Raw genomic sequence first — 19,997 nt, 5'->3', positions numbered from 1 at the left:
TTTTCTAGTATTCAAAAACTGCTTTGAATTCTACATAAGAGTATATAAAAATAGACTTTTCATCACATCAAATTAAAGCCTTACAAATGATCCAAGATCAGACTCAACAAATGAGATAAAGCAAAAAGGAACGTGCATGTGTTCCTCAGAATGAATTGTTATATTGTATTGCCTAATAATCTATATATTTTACTCTTTATCTGGTCATAGATGGGTCTGCTGAAAGTCAGACAGGACCACATCTGGTAACTGATCAAGCTTATCAGGTAATCCCTCGTACACAGTATTTTTGCATATGGTTTGTTTAACTGGCCATTATTCATATATACATAATAAAAAGTAAGGGTTAGCTTCTTTAGGATTAAATACAAGTATATCATTTCTTATATAATTTCTTATGGTGTTCTGTTTTTTGATGGCTGAAATGTCCGAATAGAATAACAGCTTTAGCCTCTCTTTTCTTTGGAATAAGCCAAGAGGGAGGAGTTTAAACAAAGGCCCTTTCCACATAAAAAATGGAAGCTTGTGCAGAGAAGCCATGGTGTCCTGCTCTCAACACTACATGCTGCCGTTTCTGCTTCTAAAACCTTCAACTAAGACGGTTGTTTCCTGATTCTGCTGTTGGAAGCTACAAAGCATTGTTCCATGGGTTTGTATGTCAGAAATACTCGCAGCAATCACAATATTTTGTGGTTTTAAGACCTAGCTGTGTGCTTATTTTTCTTCCCCTGTCTCTGACTCTCACAGTGCTGCCCCTGCCTGCACTGAACAAAGATAATTACTCAGGAAACATTTCGGCCAATCAGGCGCGGCCTTGCATCTTGCTCGTGAGGAAAGCGACCAGTCAGGATCTGGCTAACATCACCGGGGCCTGATCGCCTTGCCTGAAGAGCGGAGCCTTCCCCGACTGAGGGCTGAGAGTGTCCTCCATGTTTTATAAGTGTTGACATAACAGTGTGTCAGGCAGCCATGCATCCACAGAGGTAAGCTCTGTCTTTTTTATCTCAGACTTCTGATAACAACATGGCTTCCTTCTTCGTGTTGTGCTGACTGTTGGTTTCTAATGATGAATGCGCACACCTTAAAGTCAGTTTAGTGTGCAGGAGGAGGAGGAGCTGGGGTGGATTGGAGGCCTCGTAAGGCCTCTGTGCTCCACAGTGCTGAGGGTGGGAGGGTGGGGGTTGGCTAACGACTCTCACCCTTGTTCTCTCTCTATGTCTCAGGGTCACATGAGTGCCCCAGACAACCAGGCTGCCATACAGGAGGCAGAGTGGACCATGAAAAATCCTTTTATTTTTTTAGAATGCAAAAGAGAGTTGGATTTTAAAATGGCACACACATCTCCTTTCTGTTGTGGGAGTGTTTGTGTTTTTTTTTTTTAGAATGGCAGAGGAAGAATGGGGGATGGGCAGTGGAGGAAAGGGTGTATTATGTACTGTTTCTAAGTGGATTGGCTCTGTGGTGTTTTCTTGTGTCATGCCAGGATGGGGACTACATGCAAAGGGAAACAGAAGTGCATGCTAGGAGGGCAGAGTGCGCAGGGCATCACGTCATTGTAACATTTTTATGTACACATATGTGAAAAATATCTAGAACATGAAAACTGTAGCACAGTGTATACACATTTAGGAAAGCTGCACTAAGACTGGGTTTTCTACAGTCCATACTAGTCAGAGGCCACATTACATACAAACACTTTGTGACAGGGGTAATCCCCTTCCAGTTTTTCCAGTGTAATCTTTATAAACTGGTTGCCTCTATTTACACTCATAGGCCTGGAGTTTATTGCCCCTGGCTTCTGCAATTCCACAGTGCTGTTGTGAAACTGCTTCCTACGCTCTCAGCCAGGCAGTAGCCATTTTGTGCTGCTGTCTTCACAGATCACACGGCATAAGCAAATATAACACACTACTCGTGGAAATAACATAAGACAGACATATTTTTAAATGTTTCAAGTCAAATCAGTTTAATGTGAATAGCACATTTCAAACAGAGTCAAGCAGAATGCTTTACATAAGTATCAACTGCATTTGAACAGCTGCTAAAAGTGTCGTTAAGAAGGATTGTTCCTTCCAATAACCTGTCATGCTGTCCACATCATAGTCGGTACGTTGTGTTTTGTCATGTTGCACCATTTTAGCAGTCTCAGCTGTGCCGGGGAAACAAAGAATGATTTCTTTTTCTTGTGGCCTGACGCAAGGCTTTTTTTTTTTTTCATGTAGGCAACATTCAGAAGAGAGTAAGGTTATAATCAGGAAATTACTCGTAGTTTAAAAGATTGCTATCTGTGAAACCAAAACCAAAACCTTTACTACGCCACAATGCCTGATTGAGAATTTATGTTAAAATGTGTAATTATTAAATTTTAGATGGATATATGTGGGGCAAAGCTCTGAGCCTCTTTCTGTAGCATTGCAGGCTATAGAGAGGGTGACAGAGGTTGAATAGCACAGACACTGAGTTGTGCATGACAGCCACAAGGCTTTTTTAAAACATTAAAGGAAAACAAAAAGCCCCCTGGTTTTATGCTGTCATAATCACAAATTATCAAACAGAACCGAAGGAAAATAAATCGTCTGAGGCAGAGGGAAATCTCTGCATTGCAGCAAAAACGCTTTTTAAGAGGAAGAGGGGAGCCTGCATACTGTGATCTGTGTGGCATAACACAGCGACCAATAAAGTTCCACCCTGTTGGCCCTCCAGCCAATTGCAGCTGCAGTTGAGGTTAAAGATTGACAATCCGAGGGAGAGCAGCAGGGAGAGCAAGGCCTTCTGGAAAATTCCACAGCCATCTTTGATTCACCCTTTACAGCCTTTTATAAGCTCCAGGTCATTTTTTTTTTTCTTTCGTACAGAATACGCTGTGTATACTAGCAGTATACTGATTAAGTGCTGGGAGTTGTGCTAGATCAGGCACCTTAATTTACTTAAAGTCATTGTTTAATGAAATGCTTTTATTTCCCAGGAAAAGCAAAAGCTAATCCTATTCATTTCTTCAGTTGTCTGCATGTGTTTGTTGCTCTCATGAAAGCCGGTTGTTTCTTGTCGTATTGCTAAATCAAATAATCTCTCTAGGGTTTTGTGTAGCAGACCGTGTAGGATACCTTTTCTTTTTCGCAGATGTTTTCAGTGGCATCTCTAATATGATGCAATATAATGACTGCAGTATGGTGTTCGCATTCAGTTGCATTTCTGGATTTCCAGACGGAGCCAGATATTTATCTGTTTAATGTGTGAAAATTGTTTATTGTTTTTACATGTAGAGAAGCTTTTCCATGCAGCTTTGCCAGGACCTGACTGTGGTTTTAGAGTGGTGGTCTGTGTTTCTTAAAAATGAAATCTAATTATTCCATGACAGCAGTATTCACACAGAAGGAGGGAAGCCAAGATTGAATACAGGGAAGGGGAAAAAAAAAAAAAACCCAACACACACGGATGAGAGCTTCTGACTTTGCTGGATTTTCCTGTGTCTCCCTCCCTGTGTTTCGCCTCTGTCTCTGTCATTGGCCGTGAGGCTTTGCCCCGACATAGACCATGTTTTTTCGTAATGTTGGACTGTAATCTCCACAGATCTCTCTGGTCCTCCTGCATGGATGTGCCAGTGCCCGAGTCTCAGCCTTGGAGTGGGGGATGGGGGAGAGGGGGGAGGGGAGCAAGCTGTGGCCTCCATTTTCTGTGACGAGAGAACCCTGCTCGTCTCTCACAGGAGTGGAATCTAAAGACATTGATTCAGTGTTGTTTCCTTTTTGTCCGTCAGGTACTTCAGTACTTACTGAGTGGGAATACTGTGTTTTCTTGCACCTGACTATTATGGACTATATCTCAGAACCTGCTAAGGATTTATTTGTTTAAATCTTCTTATTTGATGGATCATAGCTCCTAATCTGAGAATGCACTTTGGATCTTCATACTTTTTTCTTTTTCCTTTTAACGTCTGCTAATCCTGTTTTCTTTGTAGTTGCATAAATGTCTTGCCATTGGTGTTGAGAATGTGTATTATAGGGTTATTTGGCAGCTCAGGGCTGCTTGGTGATGGCGAATGTTCTTTTATAGGGCTGTGGCACACGTAGCAGAGTGAACTGGCTAACGGTTTCTTATTTTCATGTGGGCCTCATTTGTTCACGCAGTCCGGAACAGGAAGGCCCCGGAGGGGTTGGGGTGTGTGTGACTGAGGCTGTGTATGTGCATTTGAAACTGCAGGCTAGATGATACTAGATACCCAAATGCCACGAGAAACTCTGCTCAACCCATGTTTGTCACTTTTTCAGACAATGCAAGCTATGCTTGTATTCTCTCAAGTTTCATATAAACCATCGGTGACTTGAATGTTTTTAGGAACTGCTGGTGATTGTGAGCCACAGTGTATTTTCTTTCGCCACAGTGACAAACTTTAATCTTAAACCCCTTTGTCGATACATCGTGGTTTACTTGGTGTTATGAGCAAACGTTTATGAGTAAGCGTAACATCCAGATGAACAGAATCAACTTTTTTGGATAACTGAGCATGCATCAAGACGTTACAAGCATAGGTTTACTAGCCATTATGCTCATATGTAATCGTAATTTGTTTTATTGATCAAACTCGTAGGATTTGCATTTTGAACCCTCCTTGCCTCTCAGTGAGCTGACATTTGCTTTAACTTTTTAATGGAATGTCTCTTTAAGGATGGAGGAGGGGACATGCAGAGCATTCCTTTAGTTTCAGAACTGAAAAAAAAAAAAAAGATTATCCCACAAATTTGGTTGACCTTTGAGTTCTACCCCGAAAACCACTCATCCTAGCGGGAAACCAGAGCTGTAGCCAAAGCTATGATCTGGTCAAGTGTGTGACCTGTCAGGGGTCTGTGGGTGGGTTTTCTTCTCTAGGCTTTTCAATAAAGGCTACATCCTTGGAACTAGGCCCTCTGTGGCTCTCACAAAGGAGGAGCCAAACACTCAAAGACCTTCATTTATTGCCAGACCCTCTTTATTCCTGTCTTTTTTTTTTTTTTTTTGCCTCAGAGGAAGTGGGGTGCTACGCAAGAGCAAAGGGAAATCAGTCATTTCCAGTGTTGCATTTTTAGGTTTTTGGATTTATTTATTAATTTAAAAAAGTGTTTGCCACTTTATAAACAAAGACATAAAATAGTGCCAGAAATGACAGAAGATTTAATGTGACCATAATTAGGATCTAGGCCAGAAAGGTGTTGTCAGATGAGCGTTTGAAGTTTATTAGATATATCTCTTCCTACTGGTCTCTAACAATGGGCCCAAATCCTTCAGGGGTATTCTGTTGTTACTGAAGGGGCTTGAGAGGTGCTGTTATTTGCCATGGGGGGCTGTCCCTTCAGTGGTATGTACCAACTCTCTGTGGATTTTTCTTTTCTTTTTTTGTTGCTACAGATCTATAGCTCTATACACTGTATGTCAAAGAAAGCACTGTTTGAATATTGTGACCTAGTTGGACTAAAATGCTATGACTGCAATGTAAGGACAGAGGTGCAGGGTAATTACAGCTAAATGGCCCTACGTGTTGTTGCAAATCTCAGCTTGTGCTTAGCGGAGATCAGCGTTACCATGGTGATATTTATCATCCTTTCTCTTGGAGCATAAAGAACATTTGCAGACTCCATTGTAGATGATAATATGGAAAGTATTTTAATTTCATGAAACAAAGTGGGAGATGTTGTAAAATCAAATGAAAACAACAACAATGGAAATCAGCAGAGTCCCTGTTGACAGATCCTCTGGGACCCGGGTGCCTTAGGTGGTGTTCCACTTGTTTACTGCTATGCTGATGTGGTTTCTGAACATCCTTTCTGACTTTGTGTTTGTCTCTCTTTCTGTGTTTCTGTGTGCTCCTGTTCGGTGCTCTGCAGTCTGGCTGAGGAGGAGATAAAGACAGAGTCTGATGTGGTAGAGGGAATGGATGCATCTGTGCGATCCAAAGGTAAGTCTCTAAGGCCGAGGACCTCACATTAGGAGCCAAGCATCCAACACAGCTCAGTTACAGTAAATAACCTCTACCTTCTCTGTATGTTTTGAGGAGAAGAGTCTAATGGTAATATGTTTTGCTGGTCTCTTAGGATCCATTTTTCCTGACAGTCTGCCTGCTGAATCTACACGGGGTGTAGTTAGTTCTGAGGAAGCCCTCTAGCCATTTATTATGATGAAATAGTAATTTGACGTGTATAAGTGTTGTCTTCAGTAACTGCGTTTCAGACTACTGTGATTGCTGTGTTAGATGGAATATTAGATGGTTAAAAATAATAGTGCTGAACACTGAATCTATTGTACTGCTCGCTTGAAAATTAATAACTTCAAAATACTGTTCCTCCCTCGGTTTCTCAAGGGAAGACGTGTGGGTCGATGACAGTGATGTATAATAGTTTTATAGTTTTGTTTTTTTTGTCCTCTTTTTGGTAATTATTTTTCTTAAGCTTATGTAATGTGTTGGCTGTAAATACATTGAACATTACAAGCTTGACTCCTATTGTGTGATGACACAATTATCTTTATGTATTCAGTCCCTGATCCACCAGGGTCAGCAGAAAGATCAGTGGCACCACAGAAACGAAAGGTGTCGAGTCCCACCCATTCCTCCAATGGGCACTCTCCCTCAGACACCTCCCCCAGCCCTCTTAAGAAGAAGAAGAAGCCAGGGGCCTTGAATTGTAACAACAAAGACCAGGTAAGGGCTCTTGTAAGTGCAAGTTCATTTTGAAATCAGGTGTGTTCTCAAAGGCCATTTCTTTATCCAATTTCAATAATGGGCCATATACTTTCATAGAATGTTAAGGCCAGGGTTGTGCCTGAAAAGAACCATTTCATATGATGTGCTATCTGACCGCATCAGAAATCAGATATGTTTATGGTCAATCTAACCGCTGTATAAACACAGCCATAATAAAGTGTATTTTCAGGGTCTTGAATGGGAAGTGTTTAGAATTATTTATTTTTTGCCTCATGCTTCCACAACTAATGTGTACAATATATGGAAAAAAAAATTGCACTGCATACAGTTGGCAGATTATACCTTCCACTTCTGGAAGTCTGCTAGGGTCTGTTCGAGTGACGTGAATTTCATCATCAGACAGTTAGTGGGAGGATTGATGCAGATGTCCGTGTACTTGCGTTACAAAGCACCAAGTACATATGCTTCCCAGGCAGCACAGTCCAAGTAGACGTTAAAGATGTATAACAGGATTGACTAGTTGGCTTTCGGGTCTTCAGCTGTCTGTGTAAATGCCAGGCTTTAGCCAGTTGTTGGTTTTGAACATGAAGGGTGAGACGGAGACCTCCTTGTCCATCATCAAAGGAGATGAACTAGGGGGAGGGGGTATCTGAGGGTATTCAACAAGAATATGTTACCAGATGTACTGGTGCTATAGTCCCAAGTCAGAATTGTCAAATAGACAACTCAAGTTGGTTTTGCAGCTCGGAAAGTCAGAGCAGCCCCACCAACAGTGACTTAACAATCCAAGGTGGCAGCTGTGAATGTAAACCGTAGTAAAATTTCAGAGTTTTTTTTAAACTATACTGCCACTGTTTTGTATTTGTGATTCGCCAAATAAGGTAAAGCAGCAGTATTTATTTTTAAACTGCAGAAATCAAGCATTGCTAGCTTGATGCATAAATGGCTATGTCTTCCTAACAAGCAAAGCAAAGCCTGTTTTCCTTGTCTTTCCAACTTTACTGGAATGGTAGTGAGCTTTGACATTTTTGACCAGCGTTGAGTTTCAAGGTATACAGAACCCAGCAATAGTCTAATCTAAGTGCCATATACTGCCTGTGAGAACACACTGATTTTGATCATAATCTCTTGAATACTGGCCATTTTTTAAAGTAGACCCACCATACAGGAATGTGAGCTGCCACAATTCACATGAATATATTATTTTGGAAACAAGTTGTTTAATGCAACGTGAGTCGCCAATGGTCATTAACGTTGACATTTAGTACCAAATAGCCTAGATGGATATGGTTTTTATTGTTTGCTTGGTGGATAATGTTGTGTTGCGTGATTCCTTTTAGTCCTGTGTTGATCTTACATGATATTGAAAGCTAATTTAGCCCCTGTTGTATAATTTGACAGGTATCTGACGTGCGCATAGTTATGTCTTCGTGGCACTATTGGAATACATGCTTTGGCTCTCTGGGAAAGGTCAAATAAGTAGCAGCTGGATTTTAACACCACTCAAATTGAATGCCAAAGACTTGAATTTGGGCAAAGAAAGACTCTTTTGAGCCATCTATCAACTTGTATTCATGTAGTAACATGTTAACACTAAGATACCATTTAGGCATTTACCAGAGAGCCACATCATGCAATGTTTACTCTTTAGGTTTAAGGTGAGCCATGTCTCAGCTTGCAATGTAGAACCTGTTTGGTTAGTATTGATTTTATTTGAAGCCATTACATGACTAGATGTTCAGACTATTAACTGATTTTCTTAAAACAATTTTTTTGGACTGATTGTCTTTATTACCTTCTATGCTGCTTACCCTGCTTATCCCAGCTTGTTTCTGTTGCACTGCACCTTTTTGTGTTCCTGCGTGTTTTTTGAAACCTGCCCCCTTGTTTCTCTTGCCTGCATTTCAGTCAGAGCTAAGACATGGTCCCTTTTACTATATGAAGCAGCCAGCACTCACCACAGACCCTGTTGATGTTGTACCGCAGGACGGCAGGAATGACTTCTACTGCTGGCTGTGCCACCGCGAGGGCCAGGTGCTCTGCTGTGAGCTCTGCCCCAGGGTGTACCACGCCAAGTGCCTCAAACTACCAGCTGAGCCCGAGGGCGACTGGTTCTGTCCAGAGTGTGAGGTATCTTGCTGTAGTCATGTGCATTTATGTGGGTGTACACAAGTAATTGTGGAACTGTGTGCCATGAACAGCAGAAACTACCTTTCAAACTCATGGCTCATGCTTCTGTGAGCACAAGAGACGACATTAGAAGATTAAAGTTTAGATCTACTTATTCACTTCTACGTGTATTTGTTACACAATTCTTCAATTTGGGATACACTAACTGAATCACAAAAAAGTGATTTAAATTTAACGCAGTTTTAGATATGAATAGTATCTCTTTAGTTTACCAATTATTGTCTTTTTTTTATTATTATTTTGTTGCAGAAAATTACAGTCGCTGAATGCATTGAAACCCAGAGCAAGGCGATGACAATGCTGACAATAGACCAGCTCTCCTATTTACTCAAATTTGCACTCCAAAAGATTAAACAGCCTGGGGTAAGGGGTTTCTTCAAGTCTTTATATGCCCAGTTGCGTGTTGCAGATTCAACCAAAGATTCTGGAAACATCCATGAGGAAAGTGTAATTCATGTGTGCTTATTTCCTGTTTGTCTAATCTGAGCAGACTGAGCCCTTTCAGAAGCCTGTATCTCTGGAGCAACATCCAGATTATGCAGAGTACATCTTCCACCCCATGGACTTGTGTACTTTAGAGAAGGTACTCGTATATAGATTTTTATTTTATTTTTTTCTGGAGAAGTATTAACAATAAAAAAAAAAAAACTAGAATTAGAATGAAACATGAGGTAAATATGCATATAAAATGCTGGCAAAAGTGCAGTTGCTTGACTGATATTATTATTTTCACTGTACTATAGAATGTAAAGAAGAAGATGTATGGCTGTACTGAAGCTTTTCTTGCTGATGTGAAATGGATCTTGCACAACTGCATCATCTATAATGGAGGTAGGCAACTTTGATGTACGTCATTACTCCCTTTACTGTCGTAAGAATATATAAATTAAGCTTGTGCGTCGTTTCCAGGCAATCACAAATTAACAGCAACTGCGAAAGTCATTGTCAGGATCTGTGAACATGAGGTAAAGCAACTTTAATTACTTGGTGACATTTTTGTAAATGTGTCTTTTTTTTATGGACTTGCATCATCTTCATTTAATACTTTTTTTTCCTTTTTCTTTTTTTAGATGAATGAGATTGAGGTGTGTCCAGAGTGCTACCTGTCCGCATGCCAAAAAAGGGACAACTGGTTTTGTGAGCCATGTGTAGGTCTTTACATTAATTTAAATCCATAAAAGTAACAGATTTTTTTTTATACGTTTTAGCTTGGATATCAGCTTTGTGAAGCACAGTATTTTACTGTTTTGCTCTATCCAACAGAGTCAACCCCACCCCCTGGTTTGGGCTAAGCTGAAGGGCTTTCCATTCTGGCCAGCAAAAGCACTTCGTGAAAAGGATGGGCAAGTAGATGCACGCTTCTTCGGGCAGCACGACAGGTGAGATGAACCTTTTGGGCACTATAGAGGAAACTCTCCTTGTTTTAGAGGTTTAGAAAAGACCCGAGTTGCTGTATCTCCACTGGATATTAAATGTATTAAAACATTATTTTGTTCTGTTGTTGCATTTCCACATAGGGCCTGGGTTCCCATCAACAACTGCTACCTCATGTCCAAAGAGATCCCTTTCTCTGTAAAGAAAACAAAGAGCATTTTCAATAGTGCCATGCAAGAAATGGAGGTCTATGTGGAAAACATTCGCAAGAAGTTTGGAGTCTTCAACTACGCACCCTTCCGCACTCCGTACACCCCCAACAACCAGCTACAAATGCTGGTGGACCCTTCCAACCCCGGTGCTGGTACAGTGAAAACAGAGAAACCAGATAAACTTCGCTTCAACTTTGATATAACCGCTTCTCCTAAGATGGTCCTCAGCAAGAGTAGCACACCCAGCAGTATGAATCGGCGGGTCTCAATGACAGACATGCCTCGGTCTCCCATGAGTACAAACTCTTCGGTTCACACAGGGTCTGATGGAGAGCAAGATGTGGAAAAGGGCAACAGAAATCCTGCACTCCATTACAGCACTGGAGAGGAATCAATGGACTGTACTGGTAAGTCTTCTCCACTCTGGTTGCATTAACTCTATTTATGTGATTTTAACTTATTTTATTCACCATTATAAGCTTTTTTTTTCTTTTTGTTGCTTTTTAAAAAAATAAAAAAATCTTTTTATTACAGCATCTCCTGTTTCAGGGAAGATGGGTCCTGCAGGCAGCGTGTCAGGTAGTCCAAAGCCCTTTAACCCTGGACTGGTGCCAAAGCAGGAGAGGACTGCAGGGACAGGTGGCATCCTCAATCTCAACCTGGGTCAGTAACAAAAAAGCAAAGAGAGACCGCATTTATGTTCTTACAAAGGCTAATAATCAAAAAGTACTTAATAATTAATGAATTTGTGATTAAACAAACATTTACATGTTCATTTCAGATCGAGTCAAGGCTGAAATGGATCTCAAAGAGCTGAGTGAGACTGTTCAACAACAGCAGCAACAACAAGGAGTCCCTGCGCCCCCTTCTACTCCAAAGAGACCCATCAGGAGCTTGGACAAGACTATTGAAAGCTGCAAGGCACAGCTTGGTACATACAAAACCAGTTTGTGACATGACTTGCTGCAGAACTCTATTCTTGTACTGTACAAGTCATTTGAACTTGCCAATGTAATGATTAATAACAAATCTAGGAAATTTAAGTTGTGGATTAGTTCTCAAGACTAATTTGAATTTGGCAATTTTACAAATGCATCACGGCAGTTCTGACTCTCTAATCAGTGGCGGTCATGCCTGTGTGACTGCTGCTGACTAGGGTTTATTAAGCTATTACCAGAGAAAGGGTTCATTATTTCTTTCTATTTGCTTCTGACAGAAAGAAATTAACACAATGTCCATTTCTTAATATAGGTATTGATGAGATATCTGAAGATGCGTATAAAGATGTGGATCACAGTGACTCTGAGGACTCTGAGAAATCAGATTCAAGTGACAGCGAGTATCTCAGTGATGAGGAACACAAGCCAAAAAGTTCAGCTCAGGAGGACAAGGACAAAATGGAGAGAAAAAGGTCTAAAGCAAGCACTGATGGAGAGAATAAGGAAGGAGCTGTGGCAACGGGGGATAAAGCCACCCTGGAACCCCCACTCAAAGAGAAGCAGGGTAGCAATGGCCCAGATAGAGACCTCAAGGACAAGCCCAGAACACCCCAGTCTCAACCCCTTGCTGACAAACCCAAAGCCCCAGAGGATGTCAAAGCAGCTGCTAATACATCAGCAGCTGAGCAGGACTCTGATTCTGAAAGAGAGCTTGTGATTGACTTAGGGGATGAACATGGAGGTCGTGACTCAAAGAGGGCGAAAAAAGAGCTGGGACCTTCCACTGCCAAAGCTGCCAAAGAGTCTAATGTTGCCAAGCTGGAAGGTGAGGCTTGTTGTTTTTTTGTTTTTTTTTTCCCCCGGGGGGGGGGTTATACGAAACATCAGAGTGTCAGGTATGGGGAATTGCACAAGTTAAGGCATGATGTGAAAAACCATGAAACCCTTCAGATTAAACTGTGCAGTGTTTCTCTGCTAGGTGGAAGACTATGTAGATGACGTAAGGGTAGTCATGAGCTTATTGATTGAGTTGATGCACAAACAGGGTCTACATTGAAGAATTGTCGCAATCTTAACTGCGATTATCACAGAAGTCGACCTCTAAAGTCTGCAAAACAACATCTGGATAAGCTGGAATTGTTTTGGAAAGAACGGCTGTGGGCAGAGGAAGTTAAGTTTGAGTGTTTTGGCCACAATGACAAGCAGGAGGGGGGCGGAAATATAAAACTGTGTCTTTGTTTGGCAGTCAGTGGCAGAGAAACAGTACTAAATGGAGAGGACAATATATTCCAGTAATTATCAGGAAGCTTTGCTTTCAAATGCCATGCATTCAGACAAGAAACAACGTGACTGGGTTCTATGTCTACATAGTGATCTCAATCATACTTTGAAATGCTCTAAATAAATATAATCTTATATATGCTATAAAATGTTAAATCTGTTTAATGTGGCTGATTTTGAAATGCAAAACGCCTCACCGATAAGAGACTTTTTTTTTTTTTTACTGCTTAGGCAAACTGCCTTCATCTGCTACATCAGTAGCACCAGCACGTGATGTTACATCCAGCATGAAAGACTCGTCGCAGCCTTCTGTCACATCGGCGCTCAACCTCGTTTCCTCTGCCGCTTCTGCTCAGCCCAGTGCCACGACCACCACCAGTGGATCCACCAGTACGCCTTCTACTGTCTCCACTTCTTCACCAGTGACTACAGCTGTAAAGAAACAGCGTCCCCTACTGCCTAAAGAGACTGCTCAAGCTGTGCAGCGGGCTGTAGTTTGGAATCCAACAAAGTTTCAAACGTCTTCTCAGAAGTGGCATATGCAGAAGATGCAGAGGCAACAGCAACAGGATGGAGAGCAGTCGGCTGTGCAGACGCGCAGCCCACAACAGCAGAACTCTTCTTCAAGCACTCGCTATCAGACCAGACAAGCAGCCAAGGGTATATACACCAATACAATTAGTCATGTCCACGTTAGTCACCATAACAAAATAAAAAGTGTACTTGAAGTTTTATAATTTCCCTGTAATTTTTTGTTGTCATCATCATCCTCTGCAGGGCAACAAAAAGACCCACCTCTGAGTGCATCCTCATCAACATCTGCCCAGGTCACATCTGGTAGCTCTTCTTTTATGTCTGGTGACTTGCAGATTCCCACAGTCTCAGCTGATGTAGCTGCAGATATAGCTAAATACACAAACAAAGTAAGTTGGAGCCTTTTCATATAAATTAAAATTCTACTCTATTAACTTTGTTTGCAAAGGTTATAACTGAGTTCAACAGTAATGTCACATTTTTACCAATATTTTGCAGATTATGGACACAATAAAGGGGACGATGACCGAAATCTACAATGATCTTTCCAAAAGCACATCGGGAAACACGATTGCAGAGGTAAAGATTGTCAGTCAAAGCAACACTTTCTGTGGTAATAATACGTAAGTATTTATAATCACAGTGTATTTTTACCACAGATTCGACGGTTAAGGATAGAGATCGAGAAGCTCCAGTGGCTCCATCAGCAAGAGTTGTCAGAGATGAAGCACAATCTGGGTAAGATACCCATTTACCTCTGTCACTCCGCAGAGCTTATTTGATCTTCAACCTGCCTTTTCCTCGCCATCAAATTTTAAACAGGTGTCGACATGGTATACAAGTTTCAAGTTTTTTGTTTTGGTGTCTTTTAAATGCAGAACTAACAATGGCAGAGATGAGGCAGAGTTTGGAGCAGGAAAGGGAACGATTGGTGGCTGAGGTGAAAAAGCAAATGGAGTTAGAAAAGCAGCAAGCGGTGGACGAGACCAAAAAGAAACAGTGGTGTGCTAACTGTCGGAAGGAGGCAATATTCTATTGCTGCTGGAACACCAGTTACTGTGATTACCCCTGCCAGCAAGCCCATTGGCCAGAGCACATGAAGTCCTGCACACAATCGGGTAAGACAAAGCATACCTGGGATGGATGGATGTAATTTTATTTTATTTTTTTAAAGCGTTAAACTATTAGTAAAACTAAGCTAAAAGTGACTATGGTGACGCCTTCTATATTTACCTGTCAGTCGGTCATTCGTTGGTCATGTAATCACTGCATCACACTTTTTAAAAGGAATAAAGTTGCCCACTGAATAAACAGACCTATAAATGACACAAAAGATTAAGAAATTAGTTAGAAGAAGCAGGGTAGAAATGGTTAGGAGCTTTATTACAACAGACTTGTCATCAGTGTTTTGTTTAGTTAATGTAAGTGCTCTTCAGTTTCAGTGGGATATTCTTTTTCTTTTGTATTCTTACATTGTATTCCTATTTGGTAATTTTAATGTGATGTCAGATTTAATGTTAGATTTAAATTCAACATGAAATCGTCTCCAATTTTGTCCGTTTTTCTTCCCCACTCTTATTTGGTAGCTCAGCCCCCTAAGGTACAGTGCAAATGTGAAATCATAAACACAAATGCGTTACATCATTCATGAGAATTGTAGACATTTTTTTCCTTCTTACCTAACCAGTGGTTTAAGAAACAAACTGTGCGAAGATGATTTAGACAACCTGTATATATTCTCTTCTTAAATTATTATTATTTATTTAAAATCTAAACAGCCACAGCGCAGCAGGAGCCGGAGGCAGACCCCAACTCAGAGCCGTCAGTCAAACCATCGGGCCACTCTCCCGCCACGCAGACCGTGCCTTCAGGCTCGGGATCAATATCGGACAAAAGCAACTCTCCCACATATATGGACAAAAGCAAGGACAGTGCTGGTGTTACTGTGACCTAACTGCTACACTATGGGCACATTTTGGGAGGTTACTGTGGGACTCCTTGGTTCGGATGTGGTGCCGGAAGGCCCACACCTCTGTGACAAATCGCTTTTTCCCATTCCCTTATGTACACCTAGTTTTTGGTTCAAATGTCATTCTCAGTTTCCTCATCTATGTTCAGGTGGATTCACCTTGTGAAAGCTGTCTGTCTTGAGAAATAAATGTGAGTCAATATGTTTGCCATACTGTAGTTATGTTACAGCTCTCTCACCACTTTCTCATCTCTGAGCAAGATTGTATGAATCCACATAAAACTTTTGTCTTTATCACATCCATTGCTGCTCCTTCAGGGTTGTTTTTTATTTTGCCGACAGTTCACCATATTCTGAGACAAAACATTTGAAACAGCCATCAACATTTATCATGGTGCCATCAGAGATCTTTTGACTGATGCAAGTTTTATCTTTGGTATAAACCACCGCTTCATGCCAACTAAGGTGTTTGGGTTTTTTTGTTTTGTTTTTTTAATTTAGCAATGCAAGTTTAAAAATGGTTTCAGCCATGTACTCTTCATGTCAGTGGTGGCATTTCTGTCTCCTACCAGTTTTGTATTGTAGTTTTATGTTGTATAGGACTACAGAAAGAGATCCAATTTATGAAAATGAATTAAAAATTTAAACTGTACAAAGTTTTTTGTAAGAAGATACCTGAACAATATTTATAGTGTTATATGTTTTTATAGTATGTTTGTTGGAATTACATTTCTATGTGTTTAAAAAAACAAAACAAAAAAAAGTTATTGGAAAGTATATTACTTTATATGAATGTCAGCTCTAAGCAAAACCAGTTTGACCAGATATCCAAAGTAAATCCTGGTCAGACTGCTGCTAAGAACTGGGTAGACATTAATAGAAACTGCATTTTGGCTGGATATTACTGCCTGTGAGCATGTCTGTTTTGAGCTTGTGTCTCGTTCTTGTTTACATATTGTATATAAAAATAAATGGATCAGTGAAGAAAAAAAAAATAAAAAATCGTCAGTTTGGTGCATGAGTTGTTTTGAGTGTGATGTGAGAAAGATTTTGGCGGGGTGGCACCAGGGAATTATTTGTTTTATTCATTCCTAGTTCAGCCCCATTTACCAGCACAACCAGTTTGAGGTGGCTTTGGATTGAGAAGTCTGCATGACTTTAAATCTACTTTCTCCACAATTAGTTGTTTGTTAGTAATATTATATTACATATTACTCTGACTGCAACAGCGAAACTGCAAGGAGTAGATAAATAACTGGGGTCAATCTAAGGAGCTTGGAAAGAAAAGCATTTCCTTGAAGACGCTTCACCTCTCATCCGAGAAGCTTCTTCAGTTCTAAGAACAATTGGTGGCGAGTCCCAGATGTCTGTCCACCAAAGTGTCCTTCACAGACAAACTAGGGTCAATCATCCAAAGCAATAGACAGTGCCGCAAGAGAAGTGAAGAGAATGCAGGCAAGGTGGAGGGGGTCCTTTGAAGTATAGTTTGAAGAGGGTGGCACTGACATAAGGAGACAGAGCTGAAATGCCAAGATATTCACTGGGAGTGAACAAAATTAGGAATGAGTACATCACAGGGACAGCGGTGGTTGAGCCCTTTGGTGACAAAATTAGAGACAAGGCTGAAAAAAAAATGCTAAAATCAACACAAAAAAACCCCGAAACACATTTCAAACACATTCACTTTAGAAATTAATAGAAACCACACTGATTAAAAAAAACAACATAAAACTCGTAATGGAAAACTAAAATAACAAAAGCATTAAACATATTTGACGTTATTTATGTTAGCACAGTAGACCTCAGTGTTGGACATCCTCTTCAAACCCATAGAGATTGAAAAGGTGACGTCATTCAGGGGTAAAACAGCTAAGGATTCTGGGAACGAGTGGCAAGCGGTACTAGCGCACGCAGGCTTTCACATGAAAACAGTCAGTCACACAGCGTTAAAAAGAAACAGAAAATGGCAAGAAGCTGTTGTATTATTAACTGCAGTAGCTGGTCGCATGACAGCCACGGGAAGCCTATGGGTAAAGAGATCGGTTGTTATCGGATTACGTCGTGGAGGAGAAATTGTTTAAGCCGTGTTTCCAAAGTAACAAAGAGCCGACGGATGGCCTGGATTGCAGCCATTCCAAGACCAAATATAATGTTCCAGAACACTCCAGCTTACATGTTAGTCTGCTCCAAGCATTTCCACTAGTGATGTGCGGATCGATCCTGAAATATCGATTCCTCCGATACCAATCATTTATGTTCTAGAATCGATTCTCACATTAAAATATCGATATTTTAGTAATTTAGAGTAAATTTGTAGTTTATCATTAACAGGAACACAGTGGAAAGAAACTATAACATTCGGATTATCTACATTCAAAGGAACTACTTCCTCTTCCGCCTTTCATAGTCATGTGCGAAATACAGCGGCATAAATGTCTCGCAGCCCCTTGGCGTGCGCACTCACAATTGCTGATTGTAATTGTGCGGACGTATTTTACCTTCACAAACAGCTGAGACGTGGTTTGCCATACATGCGGCAAAAAAGTGCTCCAAGAGTGAGGTGTTGTGGCCGTACTAGGGAGACATTCAAAAGAGCTGTTGGGGGGTGATAAATACATTTTACAGGGTTTATTTATCGGATAAAATACGTTAAATGTCACCGTTATTATTGGCCGGCCCGGAAACAGCTGGGGTGTCCAAATTCAGAGGCTGCTTCCACCTGAGGACCCGGCCTTCGTGGTCTAAAGAAAGCCGGGTAGCGATCGTGGCTCAAGAGTTGGGAGTTCGCCTTGTAATCGGAAGGTTGCCGGTTCGAGCCCCGGCTCGGACAGTCTCGGTCGTTGTGTCCTTGGGCAAGACACTTCACCTACCGCCTACTGGTGTTGGCCAGAGGCATAGCGATGGCGCGATATGGCAGCCTCGCTTCTGTCAGTCTGCCCCAGGGCAGCTGTGGCTACAACTGTAGCTTGCCTCCACCAGTGTGTGAATGGGTGGATGACTGGGTGTGTAAAGCGCTTTGGGGTCCCTAGGGGGGACTAGTAAAAGCGCTATACAAATACAGGCCATTTACCATAGTACGTCATGAGCTCCCTCGGTGGAGTGAAATGCTGCCGTCTGCTCCTTGCTATCTAAAATATAACCAGGCACTGACGTAAACTCTTCTGTTTAATCATTTTCTGTTTGACGTTTATTCAGCTGTGTGAAAACCCCGGAGGAACCCTCCCGAGGGATTAAGTTAAATTTAATTTAATTTAATCTAATCTAATCTAATAACTTTAATCTCAGCCAAACCGATTTACTCACGAACAAATAAAACACTGAAAAAGCCAAACAATAACATTTTTAAGTTATCAAAGTGACTTATATATCATGTTTAACCCGAGTAGCGAAAGACCGCGGGGGTTTGAAAACGATGTGTCGGTCGGCTCAGATATTTGAAGTTTACACAGCTACATTCTCACCTGAAAATATGTTAAAAGTTTTTTTGTGTTTTTAAATTGTTTTTTTTATTACGTTGATTAAAAAAAAAAAAAAAAAAAAAAAAAAAAAAAAAATATGTTAAAAGTTTTTTTGCGACCCAGAAAGAGAAATAAGAGTAATATTAAAACTAAGTAGCTGCCGCCATTGTTGGAAACTGGAATTGGCTGGGCCGCGCTATGAATTCTGCGATATGGTTTTTCAATTTTGTTGTCCGGGTGGAAAATCGGGAAAAATTTGGGAGAATGGTGGCTCCAGGAGATTTTCGGGAGGGGCAATGAAATTCGGTATTCTCCCGGAAAAATTGGGAGGGTTGGCATGTATGGTTGTGGCAACATCACTAACCTTGTGAAACACCTCAGAGTAAATCATATCACAGAATATGACGAGCGTATGTTGAGGTGAACTGAAGAGGAGGACAGGGACAGGTGCTGCTAGGGCGAGACAGATGTCTCTCACGGAGTCCTTTATTCCTGCTGGCAGGCAAGGTGTTCAAATAGCGCACAACTTCAGGTTTTTTATTTCTATATGATGAACTCTGCATTATTAAGTGATAAGAACAAGTAATCTGATGTCCTGTAATCATTATGATGCTATAATTTGAGATACAATAAATAAAATAAGTTTTTGTACAAAGTATCGGTATCGGATTAGTATCGTCGATACCACCCTGAATATTACTTGGTATCGGATCGGAAAGGAAATAAGTGGTATCGCACATCACTAATTTCCACCCTATGCTGCGTTCACTGTGGCTTTGCGGGATAATGTTTGTTGTGTTTTGTAGGAAAACCAACCACCCTACAAAATGCTGGAATGCGATCCAGACTGGGCACCCTCTATCAACCTGGGTCATACCGAGTGTAAAGCTGCTACCACAGCGATATTTGATCGGTTAAGAGAGAGAGCGATATCAAAACAAAAAAAAAGTATGCAAAAAATATGGAAAAGTCCTGCATATATGTGCCCAGGTGTTGTATTGAAGCAATCAAGTGATGAATAACTGTTTTCCAGTATGTTGTTTTGCAATGGTTTTTTTTGCATTGTTGATTTGTTATTTTACCGAAGCAGCTAATAAAGCACAATGGAATACAATTTTGCCTCTTTCTTGTAAGATTCTATAATAGAAAGAAACAATAATGCCAGTTATAAATAAAGACAATAAATTGAATGAATTACGACACACTAAAAATTTTTTCTATTAGATCTGAAAACGTTGTGTAATACTACAACCTGAAACAATAAATAGATTGCGTTGGCCTGTACATGAGATAAAGGGAAAGAAATTAACAACACCTGTGAAATGGAATAGTCCAAATCACCAAAGTCAACTGGACCTGGGCTTGTTG

At 40.8% G+C, this 19,997-nt stretch overlaps 1 protein-coding gene across 7 annotated transcripts; it reads left to right on the top strand.

Annotated features, from left to right (window-relative positions):
• The first annotated feature begins 239 nt into the window (after positions 1–239).
• LOC102294258 (protein kinase C-binding protein 1) lies at positions 240–16,155 on the top strand. 7 transcript variants are annotated; one of them, XM_005926168.3, is made up of 22 exons: positions 240–266; positions 473–649; positions 748–983; positions 5,859–5,929; positions 6,507–6,670; positions 8,660–8,803; positions 9,113–9,226; positions 9,354–9,446; positions 9,607–9,694; positions 9,773–9,828; positions 9,934–10,011; positions 10,127–10,242; positions 10,381–10,856; positions 10,984–11,112; positions 11,231–11,380; positions 11,701–12,213; positions 12,900–13,328; positions 13,446–13,591; positions 13,701–13,781; positions 13,862–13,940; positions 14,081–14,320; positions 14,981–16,155. In XM_005926168.3, exons 3-22 carry the CDS (start codon positions 970–972, stop codon positions 15,154–15,156), a joined length of 3,357 nt encoding a protein of 1,118 aa, XP_005926230.1. In that variant the 5' UTR covers positions 240–266; positions 473–649; positions 748–969; the 3' UTR covers positions 15,157–16,155. The 7 variants fall into 7 exon arrangements, with proteins under 7 accessions (XP_005926230.1, XP_042078611.1, XP_005926226.1 ...); XM_042222677.1 differs by lacking the exon at positions 8,660–8,803 and having other exon boundaries at positions 250–266; XM_005926164.3 differs by lacking the exon at positions 240–266 and having other exon boundaries at positions 8,582–8,803.
• Positions 16,156–19,997: the final 3,842 nt, after the last annotated feature.

This window comes from Haplochromis burtoni, unplaced genomic scaffold (genome assembly GCF_018398535.1).
Source record: "Haplochromis burtoni strain Fernald_Lab_line unplaced genomic scaffold, NCSU_Asbu1 Contig_91, whole genome shotgun sequence".
In the NCBI taxonomy this organism is placed as follows: domain Eukaryota; kingdom Metazoa; phylum Chordata; class Actinopteri; order Cichliformes; family Cichlidae; genus Haplochromis; species Haplochromis burtoni.
Note: the sequence above shows the minus strand (reverse complement) of the source record. Positions and strands in the feature narration are given on the sequence as shown.

Bases quoted from the DNA above. Each gene is read 5' to 3' on its own strand.
- LOC102294258 (XM_005926164.3), top strand. The intron at 9,447-9,606 runs GTACTCGTATAT...ACTGTACTATAG, and splicing joins ACTTGTGTACTTTAGAGAAG to AATGTAAAGAAGAAGATGTA. The intron at 14,321-14,980 runs GTAAGACAAAGC...AAATCTAAACAG, and splicing joins GAAGTCCTGCACACAATCGG to CCACAGCGCAGCAGGAGCCG.